This window comes from Panthera pardus, unplaced genomic scaffold, assembly GCF_024362965.1.
Source record: "Panthera pardus isolate Hobbes unplaced genomic scaffold, ASM2436296v1 HiC_scaffold_4, whole genome shotgun sequence".
Taxonomy (NCBI): Eukaryota; Metazoa; Chordata; class Mammalia; order Carnivora; family Felidae; genus Panthera; species Panthera pardus.
In genome coordinates, this window is record NW_026526969.1 from 19,279,823 (window position 1) to 19,297,458 (window position 17,636).

The 17,636-nt window shown below is 42.1% G+C and overlaps 1 protein-coding gene and 1 long non-coding RNA gene across 2 annotated transcripts; one reads left to right on the forward strand and one right to left on the reverse strand.

Annotated features, from left to right (window-relative positions):
• Window positions 1–1,140: 1,140 nt before the first annotated feature.
• On the reverse strand, window positions 1,141–17,630 carry ZNF200 (zinc finger protein 200). The gene is made up of 5 exons (XM_019468396.2): window positions 17,398–17,630; window positions 16,318–16,648; window positions 15,620–15,711; window positions 15,166–15,286; window positions 1,141–3,432 (listed from the first exon to the last, which is right to left on the reverse strand). Exons 2-5 carry the CDS (start codon window positions 16,562–16,564, stop codon window positions 2,681–2,683), a joined length of 1,212 nt encoding a protein of 403 aa, XP_019323941.1. The 5' UTR covers window positions 16,565–16,648; window positions 17,398–17,630; the 3' UTR covers window positions 1,141–2,680.
• On the forward strand, window positions 3,717–8,749 carry LOC128774731 (uncharacterized). The gene is made up of 2 exons (XR_008419162.1): window positions 3,717–4,797; window positions 7,456–8,749. It is a non-coding gene; the product is annotated as an uncharacterized LOC128774731 (long non-coding RNA).
• Window positions 17,631–17,636: the final 6 nt, after the last annotated feature.

The window sequence follows — 17,636 nt, forward strand, 5'->3', positions numbered from 1 at the left end:
GGGAATAAGAATATCCCAGGCAGGCTCTACACTGTCACTTCGAGGAGCCCGATTTCACAAACCCACTGAGCTGATACTGAGTCAGACACCCAACTGACTGAGCCACCCGGGTACCTTAGGCCTTCAGATGTGCTAACTGGCCCTTGCTGCTCTATTGGAAAACCATTCGTTGTTGAGTGTTTACTGATTTTCATGAACTAATTGTCAGCTCCTTATCGAGCACTTAGTCGTCCAACGGCTTCCTAGTGCTCTCCTGTTCGGGGGTGTGGACCCTGGGCATCCTGCCTCTGAACTCCAGAGCAGGGGTGAGGAGCATTCTGCTCCAGACCCTCCAGGATCCAGGGAGTAGGTGTAGGGAAGTCAGGCGGCCCAGGCCCCATCCTCTGGGGACAGGTGACAAGGACTTTGACTGCTGGGCCCTCGCCTACACCACAGCCCACGGCAGAGAGCAGCTCCCGGGGGGAGGGGTTTGCGTCGTGGGAGTATCACACACCCACCGGCCTTGAGTACTGTGTGGTCTGACCCTTGCATCCTTGTGTCCCTATGGGGACAGTCTCGCCCCAAAGACCCCACCCTCTCCAGTTACTGCCCAGCAGCCACTTAGGCTTTGTTTTCTAGGTGTGATAACCAGGAAGACCCCAGCCAGTCTTCCTGAGGAATAAGAGAAGAACGTTGCTGGCATCCAGTTTTGTCCCTGGTTTTTAAAGGGTACTGTAGGCTTGAAATACAAAATCAATAAAGGACAGTTTTTTGTGTGTGTGGCCTTTAAGTGTCTGAATTAGGACTCAGGACTGAATTGTATCATCAGATGTCTTTCATTTTTAGTATGCTTTGAACCAAAACAAAACTTAGAACTACAGGTTTAAAAAATAATTGGAAAAGGGGCGCCTGGGCGGCTCAGCCAATTAAGTGTCCAACTTTGGCTCAGGTCATGATCTTGGGATTTGTGGGTTCAGGCCCTGCATCAGGCTCTGTGCTGACACCTGAGAACCTGGAGCCTGCTTTGGATTCTGTGTCTCCCTCTCTCTCTGCCCCTCCCCTACTTGGCTCACGCTGTCTCTCTCAGAAATAAACAAACATTAAAAAAAAAAGCAAAAAATAACAAACAAAAAAAGAGCAATAGGCAGAAAGAAACAAAACTATTATTTGAAGATGGTATAATTTTGAACCACAGATTGTAACAGAACTGAGAAATTACTGAAAATTAACATTCGATGAAGTGGCTAGTTTCACAAATATACAATTAAAAATAACTTTCCTATGTAAAAGCAAGAGCCAACTAGAAAAATACAATGGAAAAAAAACTATTTGCAATAACAAAGTCGTATACAACTTACGTTAAGAAAATTAGAAACATTTACTCAGGAATACAATACTTTAATAAAGGCATGGGAAACAAAATTTGTAAAGCTAACAAGTTTTCCCAAATAGTTTATAGGATTAACCTATTTCAACCAAAATACCAATGTAAACTTCCAGGAAACCTAAAATAAAGCAAAACTGATCAAGAATCTTTAAAATAACACACCACAGGATCGGTTCCGTGAAGGCACCGCTGGCCTGGCCTCTGGGTGGACACGTCAGGAAAGTCTGGGTATCAGGAGGCCAAAGAGAACAAACATCCACTACAATGAAGACTCTGGAATCCTGCCTCTCGAGGGGCAATGTGAACTAGCCACTGGAGACAACTGTTAAAAATAAAACACTTTGCTTGTGAGGTAGTGACCACCCATTGCCAAGGGTCTGAAGACAGCTTGGAGGCGAAGTGAGCACATGGTAAGGTTACTGGCCAGTCATGTGTCCAAGCCGACGTCTTCCTCTTCCAGCACCTGGATTTCCTTCCTAGCAGGCCTTCTTCTTGGCTCAGCAGAGGGACAAGATCCTGAAGAGCTTTACCAGTAGTAGGGCTGGGTGGCTGGGCCTGAGTGATCCAAACTTCTTTTGGCAATGGAAAAGGCATGAGTGCTATCTGAGCGGCGAAGAGCTGGACAAAAAATGCAGTAAGAACAACAGACACTTTAAAAGTATGTTGTGAAAAGTATTCCTGTAAAAGTCACTTTTCACTGCAAAATGCAAACGTTACTGACATCGATGGTTAGTTTAGATCACATACAAATGACAGAGTAAGTCTTTGACATTCACTTGCTGTTATTTTCCTATATTCCAAAGTAAACAATCCCTTTCAACACTCAAGCTTCAACAGGGTATTCTTAGAAGGTTATGTGAATTGCTAATAGAAGCTCTTGGCTTAATAAATCAGTAGTTTGGTTCTCGCAGGGGAACACAGTTCCAGGTAAGGACTTTTGCATTATTATTTTTTTTTTTTCACAAGTGTGAATTCCTATGTGGGGGGAAAATGGATATACTTTCCGTACACATGAGCCACTCTGTTCACCTTGCAGGTAAGTGGCCTCCAGACTCCTATTCAAAGCCTTTTTGGGAAAAGGGATCTGTGGCCTGTACATTGTTGTAGAAGTTCACAAAAGAGAGCTCCTTAATCCAGAAAATGTGGATGCTGACTGAGGTATAGCCCTTGAGAATGTCTTCTTCCCTGTGAAATTTTCTAAAACTTTGAGGTTTCAGCCAAGATGGGTATTTTCCCAATTTTGACTATAATGAGGTTTGCACATATCTGCGTCTTTTCAGAAGCCTGGGAATTTAGAATTCCCTATTAAAGATTTCAGGTCAAGGCAGGACCATCAGACCTTTCCTGATCCCATTTCTGCTTTCGTGTCTTACATGCTGAGTGGGTTTTTTCATGCCGGGTACAGTTGGAAAGCCGACCAAATCTTCTCCCACATTTTTTGCAACTATACGGCCTCTCAGCCTCATGGCTCTGCAGATGAAGCACAAAGTCTTTATTCTCTGGGAAGGTTTTCCCACATTCTGGACACTTAAATATTTTCTCCCTTATATGGATTCCTTCATGGCGACTCCGATGAGAGTTCTGACGAAAGTTTTTCCCACACTGAGAACATGAATAAGGTTTCTCTCCTGTATGGATTCGCTCATGTTTATTAAGGTTTGTTTTATGATTGAAGCTTTTCCCACAGTGACTACAGTCATAGGGCTTTTCACCGGTGTGAGTCCTCTGGTGGGATATAAGGTAAGAACTTTCATTAAACTGTTTCCCACACAATGGACAAGTGTACCATCTTCTCGTTCTCCGATTTCGGGTAAGTGCAATCACGTTGATATCCACATACTTTGAGAGTTCCTCTAGTGGAGTATCATTTTCAATAGTAACTAGAAGATTTCTCACTTTCCTTTGTTTTGGAGCGGATGTGCTTAGTCTGTCTTTATGGCAATATGGAGATTGCTCCGAGACCATAGAACAGTCCACTTCATCACAATCTGAAGTCTTTTCTCTATGATCTTCACTCTCTCCGGGTTCCTTCTGAAGATCGTCACTCTCAGGATTAATGTCATTGTCTGTGGAAACAAAGAGAATTGAATAACTTTTGCGGGATATGATACCGCAGGAAAAAAACAAATTGGATTTCTCATCAAACAATAATCTTGAGTATCAGAAGTCTGAGGACTAGCAGATAATTGTTACCAACACTCCTTTTCCACTCTGTGGATGGAATATATGACTGATAAATCTTTCTATGCAATGCATTGCAAGCACACAGTCCTTTTTCTTTTTTTTTTGAGAGAGAGAGAGAGCACTCAAGTGGGGGAAGGACAAAGGGGGGGAGAGAGAGAATCCCAAGTAGGCTCCATGCTCAGTGCGCAGCTTGATGTAGGGCTCGATTCCATGACCCTGGGATCATGACTTGAGCAGAAATCAAGAGTCGGACGCTCAACTGACTGAGCCACCCAGTTACCCTCTTCCTTTTTTTTTTTTTTAATGAAATGAGGGGGACTACACTGAAAGATTTTATAGGTTTGCTTTCTGAGTAAGCACTAATTCCTCAAGAAGTTCATATTGATCTTATATTCTGTGTAGAACAGTGAGCTAAGGGCCAGGGGATGAAAGACATCAATACTCAAGGGTACACCATCCCATTCTTTAGGAGGCTAGTAAGTGAAAGGTACAATGAGTTACTTCTAGGTTTTCACTATGGTAAGTATTACAACAGTATGGAATTAGATAATACTGTAATATCCTATATAATAGGGAAAAAGTGGGAATAATTCAAATGACCAAAAATAATGAAGGCCTATCATGTTCACTCCGTACATGATTATTTGGGCATTAGGGTGATTAAAAATGATTAAACTATGGTAGAAACCCATAGTGGTCTTTTTGGGGGAGAAAGGGGAGTAGTAACTGGGCAGTGGGCACAAAAGGGACTTCTTGGATGCCAGGAATGGTCTGAGTGATGGTCAGACAGACGTGTACATTTTGTGAAAACGTGAGGCGTACACTTTTGATCTGTAGGGTTTTCTGTATTTATTACCTCCGAAAGAAGTCTGTGTAAAATAACATACAAAGATTAAGTAACAAATTAAAAAAAGAAAAGTATGCTGTGAAAAGGTAGAGCAACAAGGGACCCCCTAAACTCTGGGCAACTTATGGATATTAAAGGGCTAAGTCAACCTCTTAGATAGACAGCTAACCACAGATCTGGGATATGAATCTTTGCTGGATTAGTAGTTTCACACTAACAGGCGTTTTCTTTTTCATTTATTCCCTTAGGTAATGAAAATGCTGAGTCAAAGCATATGGCAATTTTTATCACAGTCCTTGACACTGACTGCCATATTTCTTTCAAAAGAGGCTGTACCAATTTCAGCACAAGCATCAAGATATGGGTATCAATTTTACCTAATCTTGTCAGCATTTAATAGGTATAAAATGGTTTCTTGTTGTAGCTTTATTTTGTACTTTGTTACTACAAACCACTAATTTATTGGGCTGAGAGACTCATAAATTTAAATAAATTTTACATTTTGCAAATCTTAATCCCTGTGTAGGCAGTCACTACTAATGTAAATATTTAACTGAAGCCTACCTCTGTCACTCCACAACTTAAAACCATCAATAAGTACCAGTCTTTCAAAATCAGATAAATGTTCTATTCTCTAGCCATTCCTTTATGACTTACTTTTAGAGTTAACTCTTTTTTTTAAGTTTATTTATTAATTTTGAGAGAGAGGGCATGAGCAGGGGAGGGGCAAAGAGAGAGGGAGGGAGAAAGAATCCCAAGCATCGACAGTGTGGAGCCATATGCGGGGCTTGAAGTCACAAACTGTGAGATCATGACCTGAGTCAAAACCAAGAGCTGGACACTTATTCGACTGAGCCACCCAGGCGTCCCTACAGTTAATTTTTAATACATTTGGAGTTTAGTATCACACTGTATGTTATTGTTTGTAACATGTCTAATATTGGTAAAACCAGCCACAATATCCTTTTGAAAATTTTGACTCTGTTACCTACAGTGTAAATAAATTTGGAGGGCACCAATATCTTTACACGATTTGTTTTCCCATTTACATCCGTGTCTCTCCGATATTTAAGAATCTTTTATAGGGGCACCTGGGTAGCTCAGTCGGTTAAGCATCCGACTTCGGCCCAGGTCATGATCTTGCACTCTGTCTCTGTCAAAAATAAAGAAACTTAAAAAAACAACAACAAACTTTTATATTTACCAATGAAACATCTTTGGTTCACTCCTATTTTATAGCCATTCTGAATGACAGCTTCCATCATTTTGTTAATTTTTTAATAAAAATTTTTTTAATGTTTATTTTTGAGAGAGACAGAACATGAGTGGGGAGGGGCAGAGTGGGGGAGGATACAGAATACGAAGCAGGCTCCAGGCTTTGAGCCCGATGAGAGGCTCGAACCCACGAATTGTGAGATCATGACCTGAGATGAAGTTGGATGCTTAACTGACTGAGACACCCAGGTGCCCGTGTTAATTTTTTAAAAAATTTATTTATTTTGACAGAGCGAAAAAGCATGAGGGGCAGAGAGAATCCCAAGCAGGCTCTGCACTAATAGTGCCGAGCCTGATGAGGGGCTCGAACCCATGAACCATGAGATCATGACCTAAGCTGAAGTTGGACGCTTAACCGACTGAGTCACCCAGGCGCCCCCATTTTGTTAATTTAAGAATGCTATTGTTGGGGCGCCTAGGTGGCTCAGTCGGTTAAGCAGCCGACTTCAGCTCAGGCCATGATCTCGCGGTCCGTGAGTTCGAGCCCTGCGTCGGGCTCTGTGCTGACAGCTCAGAGCCTGGAGCCTGTTTCAGATTCTGTGTCTCCCTCTCTCTGACCCTCCCCTGTTCATGCTCTGTCTCTACAATAAATAAACATTAAAAAAAAATTTTTTTTAAAAAAGAATGCTATTGTTATACATTCCCTATTTACCTACTTTAAAACTATTAAATACAGTGTTTTTGTTGGTTCTTTTAGATTTTCTAAATACAAACCATATTTTGGTTCCAATATTTATTCTTCTTAACCCCTTATCTTTTTGCCTTATCTAGTTAATAATAGTGATGGCAGGTTTCCTTATTTCATTTTCATAATTTTTAATGTTTGTTTATTTTTGAGAGAGCGAGCTGGGAAGGGACAAAGAGAGAGAGAGAGAGAGGATTTGAAGTGGGCTCTGGGCTGAGGGCAGAGAGCCTGATGCGGGGTTTGAACTCAGGACCGTGAGATTGTGACCTGAGCTGAAGTCGGACTTGTAACTGACTAAGCCACGCAGGCACCCGTTATTCTCATTTTTAAAGAATTACCATCAGGGCCGCCTGGGTGGCTCAGTCGGTTAAGCGTCGGACTTCGGCTCAGGTCACGATCTCATGGTCTGTGAGTTCAAGCCCCGCGTCGGGCTCTGTGCTGATGGCTCAGAGCCTGGAGCCTGTTTCAGATTCTGTGTCTCCCTCTCTCTCTGACCCTCCCCCATTCATGCTCTGTCTCTCTCTGTCTCAAAAATAAATAAACATTAAAAAAAAAATTTTTTTTTAAAAAAGAATTACCATCAGTGTTTGATGAATGACCATAAATGTCATGTTATAGTAAAGGGCTATCTGTTTTGAAGACAGTTCATCAAAACTCATAGGAATTTTTCTGATTTTCCTGAGAGTGTCAATGAATATATCTTATATTCCTTTAGTGTACTCTTTCTTATGATAAAAAAATTTAGTAGCTAATATAGTTACATGGTACAAAACTCAGTGTGAAAAGGTGTACGCTAAGGAGCCTTCCTCCAGTCCCTATCCCCATCCATTCTACTTGCCCCCCAGACAGATACCGGTTTTATTAGTTTCTTTTTATTTTTTCATTGTTTATCTAGGTGACATATTTTCCTTTCTCCTCTTTTCTTATATAAAAGGTAGTACACTGTGTATATGTCTGGAACTTGCTTTATTTTGATCGTTATATTCCAGTGCATAGAGATTACCTTGGTATGCTGTGTGGACACATCACATTCAACCAGAGACACCTGGATTGTTTTCAAAGGTGAATGCATCTGGTTTTGTTTTGTTTTTGAGACAGAGAGAAACAGAGCATGAGCAGGGGAGGGGCAGAGAGAGAGACACAGAATCCGAAGCAGGCTCCAGGCTCCGAGCCGTCAGCACAGAGCCCGCAAGGGGCTCGAACTCACAAACCGCGAGATCATCACCTGAGCCGAAGTCCAACACTTAGCCAACTGAGCCATCCGGGCGCCCCGGTGAATGCATCTTTAATACTGGTAATTAGACTGCCGTATATAGGGAGTCATTCTGCATGTCCGCCAGTATTATACTTATTTCTCAACACACTCACCACCAGTGTGTCGTTATTGGATTTCTAGAAATCTGATGGATGAAAAAAGATGGTAATTTGGCAAAGGTTTAATCTGCATTTCTAATTATGAGTTGGGCTGGACAGCTTTTCATGTGTTCATGGGTCATTTGTATTCCTAAGCGAATCTGTTGGTCTTTCTCTTGACAAAGTATGATGCACCAAATGGCTGGGTTGTCCCAACACCTTTTATGAGCTCCTCTGCTTCGCTGCTCTTTTCAATTTTCCTGGTCATTGTATTTATTTATTTCCATTTGAATTAGAGATCAGATTGTGCGGTACCAGGGGGAAAAATCCTACTGGCATTATTAAAGGGATTACCTTCACTTCATGAACGAACCTGGGGAGAACTGACCTTTTAATGTTAAATCTTCCTGGCCAACATGGTATTTCTTCCCATTCATTCAGATCGACTTCTTTGTCCTTTAGAAATGTTTTGAAGTTTTCCTCATAATTTCTGCATGTTTCTTCAGTTTATTTCTAGGTGTTTAATCTTGTTTGTTCCTTTTTTTATAATTTCTAAATGACTGCATATATGAAAGTTAATGATTTCCATATAATTTTTCATCCCACTGCCTTACTGAATGCTTTTATTATTTATAATTTTCAGACACTTCCTGGGTTTTCTAGTTACACAATTACATCATACGTAATAGATTCTTAAATTCTTAAACATTTAATTTCTTTGTCATTTAACTGCTCTGGCCAATACCTAAAACACAGTATTAGACAGTAGTAGTGATAATGGGCTTTGTTGTTGTCCTGATTTTAGTGGGAATGCCTTCCAGTGTTTCGGTCCTTCCAGACCGAAAGGATGCATATCCCATAAGGGAGGTATCCATTAGTTACTGTTTTGTTCAGTGTTTTTGTGAAGAAGGCACAAGGCATTGGTATTTTGTCAAATATCTTTTCAGTAACTATGAAATTGATCATAGGATTTTTCTCCTTTACTATAAAATATAATAGGCTTTCTATTATTAAATCACTTTTGCATTCCTGGAATAAATCTTCCTTGGTCAGGACGGTTTTTTTTTTATCAGATTGTAGTATCTTTGTCACACTAGTTTCATAAGAAGAATATGGAAGTTTTCCTTTTTTTTCACTCTGAAAATTTTCGTAGCATTTAAATTGTGCAATTGTTAAAGCTTTGTAAGAATTTCCTATGAAACTGAGGGTCCTTTCCCTGGGTTGGGGGCTAGTTTTTTTTGACAATTCCAACTTCCTCTATGGAAACTGGTTTATCTACTTCTGTTTACATCTTTCTACGTATTAGTGCCTCTATTTCTAACTTACTGATTTCCAATTTTGTATTTACTAATACTTTCTTTCTGTTTTCCTTCATTGTACGGTTTTCCTAACTTTGAACCAGAGGCTTAATTTTCCTTTCTTTCTTTTTAATTTTTTTTTACATTTATTTTTTTGAGAGAGTGAGACAGAGCATGAGTGGGGGAGGGGCAGAGAGAGAAGGATACACAGAGTCTGAAGCAGGCTCCAGGCTCTGAGCAAGCGTTCAGCACAGAGCCCAATGCGGGGCTCGAACCCATGAACCATGAGATCATGACCTGAGCCGAAGTTGGATGCTCAACCCACTGATCTACCCAGGTGCCCCTACTTTCATTTTTCTAACTTATTGTGTGTGTTTATACAGGCATAAATTTTCTTCTGAGTACCACTTGAGGTTATACTGTAGATGCTGACACAGAGTATAGTCTCCAAACGTTATGTAACTTTAATTTGTACTTCCCCTCTAATCCAAGGTTACTTAATAGTTTTAAAATTTCTAGGTGAAGGGGACTTTTTCCACCCAAGTTTCATTTTTACCTTCTAGTTGTATCACATTGTGATAGATCCTACTGTGTTATTTCTACTTTTTGGAATCTACTGAATCTTTCTTTCTTCCATAGTAAGTAGATAATCTTGAAAAGGTTTATATTCTCTTGCCACAGGAGACGTCAGATACAAACATAAGAACTGTCTCACTGAGAATGTGTTTAAGAATTTTTTTATACATTTTTAGTTGTTTTATGTGGCTCACTTGAGTTGAGACACACATTCTGTCCTCCTCGGTCAAGGACACTCCTGTGATTCCTTTCCCCACAAGGTTCATTCCATTACACTTTTCCCTTTCCAAACTGACCAAATGTTACTGACTCCCAGATCTCTACATGTGACCTCCAATTTCTAATGTTCAAGTACCCAGAAAATAATCTCATTTTATTTCCTATCATGGATTCAATCTCATCTAAAATCAAATCCATCTTCTTCTAAACTCTATTCCTACTTCCAAATCTGGCCTTGACCTTCTCATAGCTCTTTATAGTTAAAATGGTTTCACACTGCTTATCTTTTTTTATTAAAAAAAATTTTTTAGGGGCACCTGGGTGGCTCAGTTGGTTAAGTGTTTGTTTGACTTTGGCTCAGGTCATGATCTCATGGTTTCTAAGTTCAAGCCCCATGTTGGGCTCTGTGCTGACAGCTCAGAGCCTGGAGCCCGCTTCAGGTTCTATGTCTCCCTCTCTCTCTGCCCCTTTCCTGCTCACACTCTATGTCTCTCTCAAAAAATAAACATTAAAAAATTTTTTTTAAATTTTTCAGAAACTTTATTTAGAGAGAGACAGAGACAGCATGAGGTGGGGAGGCGCAGAGAGAGAAGGAGAGAGAATCCCAAGCAGGCTCTGTGCTGCCAGTGCAGACAGAGCGCAACGCAAGGCTCAAACCCACGAAACTGAGATCATGTCTTGAGTCAAAACCAAGAATCAGACGCTTAACTGACTGAGACACTCAGATGCCCCCATACTGCTTATCTTTTTAGGTGAATGACTTATCTTTTAAGACTTTTAATAGACTTAAAAGATAAGTCTATTCTTTAACCGGAAGCTTTGGAGGGCAGGAATGGAGCGCTATGTATCATTTTAACTCACTGATAACTCCAGAATTCAACCCTGCCTAAGGAAAAAGCAAGTAGCATTTATTAAATGTTAGTGAATGATTCTAAGTTTAAATCTTCAGCTTTGTGGTATAGGCAAGGGAGGGGAATGGAAAGGGTGAGAATTGGGCCTCAGGGCCTCAAGGTCTATGGCCAAAGTGTTCCTGGAATTGACAACCTACCCACCAACCAGTCACCTAAAATAAATGCTAGTTTTACCCAAGACTGAAGAAAAAGTCAGTGTAATAAATCCGATCTCTTTATGTTCTTCCCTACAATGAGAAAACATTAGTCTAATATCCTCAATGGGAAAAAACTGATAGCTTTTCCCTTAAGGTCAGGAACATGACGGCTATGTACATTCTCACCACTGCTGTTCAACGTAGTACTGGAAATCCCAGCCTCAGCAATCAGACGATGACGACGACAACAACAAAAATAAAAGGCATACAAATTGGCAAGGAAGAAGTCAAATGTTCACTCTTCATAGACAACAAGATACTCTATGTGGAAACCCAAAAGATGCCAGCGAAAAAATTGTTAGAACAGACACATAAATTCAGCAAAGCTGCAGGATATAAATTCAATGTGGAGAAATCTATTGCACTTCTTTACACCAATAATGAAGCATCAGGAAGAGCAAGAGTCGATCGCATTTACAATTGCACCAAAGACCTTAAGATACCTAGGAGTAAACCTAACCAAAGAGGTAATAGATCTCTACACTAAAAACTATAGAAAACTTATGAAAGAAATTGAAGACGACACAAAGAAATGGAAAAGCATTCCATGCTCATGGATTGGAAGGACAAATGTTGTTAAACTGTCGATACTACCCAAAGCAGTCTACACATTCAATGCAATCCCTATCAAAATAACACCAGCATTCATCACAGAGCTAGAACAATCCTAAAATTTGTATGGAACCAGAAAATCCCCCGAATAGCCAAAGTAATGTTGAAAAAGAAAACCAAAGCTGGAGGCAACACAATTCCAGACTTCAAGTTGTATGACAAAGCTATAATCATCAAGACAGTATGGTACTGGCACAAAAACAGACACATATATCAATTGAACAGAATGGAGAACCCTGAAATAGACCCACAAACATATGGCCAACTAATCTTTGACAAAATAGAAAAAAGTCTCTTTAGCAAATGGTGTTGGGAAAACTCGACCACTTTCTTACACCAAACACAAAAATAAATTCAAAATGGATGAAAGACCTAAAGGTAAGACAGGAAACCATCAAAATCCTACAGGAGAAAACAGGCAGCAACCTCTCTGACCTTGGCTGCATCAACTTTTTACTAGACATGTGTCTAGAGCCAAGGGAAACAAAAGCAAAAATGAACTTATTGGGACCTCATCAAGATAAAAACCTTCTGTACAGTGAAGGAAACAATCAATAAAACTAAAAGGCAACCGACAGAATGGGAGAAGATATTTGCAAATGACATATCCGATTAAGGGTTAGTAACCAAACTCTATAAAGAACTCATCAAACTCAAAACCCAAAAAACAAATAATCCAGTGAAGAAATGGGCAAAAGACATGAATAGGCACTTTTCCAAAGACATCCAGATGGCTAACAGATACCTGAAAAAATGCTCAACATCACTCATCATCAGGGAAATACAAATCAAAACCACAATGAGATACCACCTCACACCTGTTAGAATGGCTAAAATGAACAACTCGGGCAACGACAGATGTTGGCAAGGATGTGGAGAAAGAGGGACCCTTTTACACTGCTGGTGGGAATGCAAACTGGGGCAGCCACTCTGGAAAACAGTATGGAGGGTCCTCAAAAAGTTAAAAATAGGGACGTGTGGGTGGCTCAGTTAAGCATCCGTCTCTTGATTATGGCTCAGGTCATGATCTTGCAGTGTGTGAGTTCAAGCCCTGCTTTGGGCTCTGCATTAACAGTGTGGGGCCTGCTTTGGATTCTCTCTCTGCCCCTCCTGTGTGTTCCTGCTCTCTCAAGATAGATAAGTAAACTTAGGAAAAAAAAAAAAGTTAAAAAATAGAATTATCCTACAACCCAGCAGTGCACTACTAGGTATTTATCCAAAGGATACAAAAATGCTGATTTGGAGGGGCACATGCACCCCAATGTTTATAGCAGCGTTATCAACAATAGCCAAATTATTAAACAGCCTAAATGTCCATCTATTGATGAATGGATAAAGAAGATGTAATATAATACATATATATTGGAATATTAAATATATATATAATGGAATATTACTCAGCGATCAAAAAGAATGAAATCTTGCCATTTGCAATAACGTGGATGAAACTAGAGTGTATTATGTTAAGCAACATAAGTCAGAGACAGAGATCATATGATTTCACTCGTGTGGAATTTAAGAAACAGATGAATACAGGAGAAGGAAAGGAAAAATAAGATAAAAACAGAGAGGGAGACAAATCCTAGGAGGCTCTTAAATACAGAGAACAAACAGGGCTGGTCAAGGGGAGGTGGGCTAAATGGGTGATGGGCATTTAAGCAGGGCTCTTGCTGGGATGAGCTCTGGTATTATGTCTAAGTGATGAATAACTAAATTCTACTTGTGAAACCAATACTTCACTATATGTTAACTTGAATTAAAAAAAACAAGCAAAGAAAAACAGGGGCGCCTGGCTGGCTCAGTCTGTAGAGCATGCGATGTTTGATCTCAGGGTCATAAGTTCAAGCCCCATTCTGGGCACAGAATTTACTTTAAAAAAACATGTGTGTGTGTCTGTGTCTGGGTGGCTCAGTTAGTTAAGTGTCTGACTCTTGATCTCAGCTCAGGTCATGATCCCAGTGTAATGGGATTGAGCACCATGTCGGGCTCTGCCCTGAGCACGGAGACTGCTTAAGATTCTCTCTCCCCCTTTGAGCCTCTCCCCTCCTCGTGAGCTTTCTTTTCTCTCTAAATAATAATAACAATTATTATTATTATAAATATGTATATATATGCTTAACAAAAAATACTACATAGAATAACTTGTGGAAAATGAAGCAGGCTCACTATGTACTACTACCCTGACCATACAGCATAAGACAACTAGAGTTCAACAGCCATGGATTTTTGTCACCCCAGGCAACTCACAAAATCCACTTTCTGCTCTGCTTCAGCCTCAGAAGGAAACAGCCCTGAAGGCAAAGTAAGAAGTATTAGGCGCTCAGCAAAGCGATTTTTGAAGGCTGGTCACTCTTGGGTAGCAGTGTATTTGTAGAGAAAGGTGAATCATCTCTCAACAGCTTCAGAGAACCGCTGCCACATGAGTGCGTGTGCGGTATTCTCATTTGCGAATGCTGCTTAACCATTACTGGGAAATAAGCAGAAGTGAAGAAGGATCCATTCACCAACCATACAGGAAACTCACTGAAACAATTGTGAGAAATGCATCAAGAAGGTGGTACAACTCTGGGCTAAGGCTGCAGGCTCTGGTGTTAGAATCGCTGAGTCCAGATCCCTGCTCTGCCAACTACTGCTGTGTGACCTCTAGCAATTGACATTTTTCTGCTTTAGTTTCACCATCTTAAAATAGTAATAATTCCTACGTCCTACAGTATTGCGAGAAATACATGAGGTAATAAATGCACGCAAAGCACTCAGACTAGTGCCTAGTACATAATAACACACAAGTACTAAGTGCTAGATATCATTTCTACCAATAGTGTGATATATTTTCATTCACACTAGTAGACTTCTTAGCCTTTGGACATCAAGGAAAAAAAGACTCATGCGCCCAATGAAAACACAATTTAAAATACACATGTTGGGAGATTAGCACTAGATCCAGAAAATGGATTGAGAAACAACCCGGCTGCATTTTTTATCTGTTTGAATATTTGATGTCAGTACATTAGCTCTAGGTCTTGCTTCCCGAGAGAAGTCCCCTCCACCATTGCTGCCCTAAAGATACACAAAAAATGGCCACCCACAGCTGGTGCAAGCTCTGCCACATGGAATAAAAATTAAACGAGTGTGAACATGTACGTTAGCTAGTGTGTTAATCAGGTCTTTAAAAAGTCTGATGAAGGGTGCCTAGGTGGCTCAGTCGGTTAAGCATCCAATTTTTTTTTTATGTTTATTTTTCATAGACAGAGAGACAGACTGCAAAGCAGGCTCCAGGCTCTGAGCTGTCAGCACAGAGCCCAACATGGGGCTCAAACCCACAAACTGCGAGATCATAACCTGAGCCGAAGTCAGGCGCTTAACTGACTGAGCCACCCAGGCACCCCAAGCATGTAATTCTTGATTTCCGCTCAGATCATGGTCTCACAGTTCGTGAGTTTGAGCTCCACATCGGGCTCTGTGCTGGCAGCACGGAGCCTACTTGGGATTCTTTATCCCTCGCTCTCTGCCCTTCCCCTGCTCACTCACTCTCTCTCTCAAAATTAAAATAAACATTTAAAAAATAAATAAGTAAAAAGTCTGATGCAATAGAAGAACATGCTTTTTCCATAGCATTCAATATGAACACACAAGATTTCTTACCCAGTAACATCATCTCCCCAACACTGTCTTCCTTCTCTGAGGTGGGTTGTTGAGTAGCATCTAGGCTCACACATTCTTCTTGGGAGTGAAATACATTCAAATCCTCAAAGACCACCAGTTCCTGAAAGAGCAATAGACCCCATTCCTCTTAATAACAGAGGTTGTTTGACATCCTTGCTGGTAAAATAGGCTGGAACCCGAGGATCAGGGAAGGGAAGGTGAAAGGGACCTATAAATCCTACGCAGATGCAGCAGACAGGAAACCCAGGCTCAGACAGGAGCCAAAGGATAAGCAGAAGAGAAACATCCAAAGAGGCAATGAAAACAAGCCCACTCTCCTTCCAAGGGTATGTCTTTTTTTTAAATATATATATATGGGTTGACTGAGCGGGGAGGGCTGTAAGAGCAGAGAAGGTGATGTACTCAAAACAGTGAACGGGAAAACCGAACCCACCTCAGGCTCAGTTTTCAGATACAGAGACAATGTGTCCTGTTTCTGCTGGATTCCTTCTCTGGGTAGAAGCTTCACTATGGGATGAGGTTGCACTGGGGAAAGAGGAAGCTGTAGTTAATGGAAATGTCAGTGACTCTAATATGGAAACCCTAACCACACCTTGAGGCCACACTGTCCTCACTCCCTCAGAAGGCAACTCATGGTTTTTTTTCAGCTTCTATGAGCCCAGGGAAGAGCTTAAGCCATAAAAATCACAGGGTCTTGAACCTGTATCTAGGGTCTCCTCATTATGAAAAGAATGATTCCCTTAAGGGTTTTTTAAATTCTCTTCGCCAGTAAAGGGGAGGGTAAAGTCTGGAGATGCTCGTAACAAGCACAAAATTTCCAAAATTCCACATAAACGGCAGTCAATTAAACAATTCATCCAAATTTCTTTATGGTAAAAAGATATACACTCCCCCTCCACTATGGAAAGTTACACACAGTTTATTCCATGGCTTTACACACACCCAGCAATCCACTCAAGCTCCAGCTTGAGAAAAACAATACTCCCTCTCCCCAGTATGTTGACTTATTAAAATCCACTCCTTTTTTTCAATACCCACTATCCTAACCTGAATTCATTACTAACATGAACACCTATTTCGGACCCCAATACCATTCTCTTCTCTTCTAGTGAAACAGCATATGCTTCTTACATCTGTTCTGAAAGTTTGAGCTCACATCCTTCATAATAACCAAAGTCTCCTTGACTTTCTGATTGGGCTGCACCACGCTTGGCTTGGGCAAGAAGGTGAGGAAGTGCTCCAGAACTAGCTGGTGGATGGTCTTGGGCCCACTAGTAGCATCTCGAAGTAGGTCTTGGCCCAGCTTGGAGTCCGGAGGAACTCTCAGTATAAAGGACCGCTTTGGCTTTAGGGGCATTGGAACCACTTTTGCAGCCATCGCGCCTTGAAATCACACACCACACTCGTTTTGCAGAGCTTCAGGAGTCCCCTCTTACTGAAGGAAATCTGTCAGATAGCCAAGCTGCAGACAAGAGAAACCACGGGTTACCCACAAAACCAGGTAGGCATGCCTGCACCCCAGTACATGGCCTGGAGAGTGAGGCCACACGAAATGTAAAGCAGAAGGAAAGGTAAGCTGGGGTGGGGGGAACTCCTAACTGAAACGGAAGGTCCCTGAACTAGACACTCGTAACAAGCTTGGCCTGAAAGGAAGATCTGAGAATGAAAGCCGGACGATGTCCAAACCTCAAGGGTCATCCTCCCGAGAAATAGGAGATGCAAACTCCACTGGGAAGAGCGGGTGAACTCAAGCAGGTAGGAAGAGCGATGGGCTGGAAGACAGGACACCTGGGGTCCGACACCAAGGGCATCTGCTTATAAGTTGGCCTGGCCACTGAATCAAGCCGTACCGCACACCTAGGACCCCGGGTCCCTCAGATGCCCCTGGGGGGGGGGGGCGGGGGGGGCAGTTGACGGCTCAAGGAGCAATCGCAAGGCCGCAAGAGCTGTCCATACATGGCCTGCTGACTTTTCCGCCGTGAGAGCCCCGTGGAGAGCGGCAAGGGACATCCCAGTAGGGGCCAGCAGGCCAGGCCCACTCTGGAGCCTCTCCCACCGGCCAAGGGGCACCTTTACCACAACGACCAGCCAGCGGCATTGCCCGGGGTACGTTCCCGGCTCCCCAGGCGGTCAGGCACCCCCAGCAACGGACCAAGCTCTGCTCCCTAGAGGCCGCGTCAGCCTGGTTCCCGCCCTCGCGGAGCCCCTCACCTCTCGGGGGCTGTGCCGCCTCTGGGAGCTTGCAGGGGACGGTCCAGAGACCCAGGCGCAGAGACACGGGGAAACTGGGCGCGAGAGGCCAAGCCCTCCCCTCGCCCTTCGGAGTGCCCTCACGGGCCGCCGGCGACTATTGGCGAGCGCCGCCGTCAGTTCAGGAGCACGGCCGGGCGCGGTGCCTTCTGGGAGACCGGGTGCCCCCGCAGCTGCTACGTCACGACCGGTACTTCGTT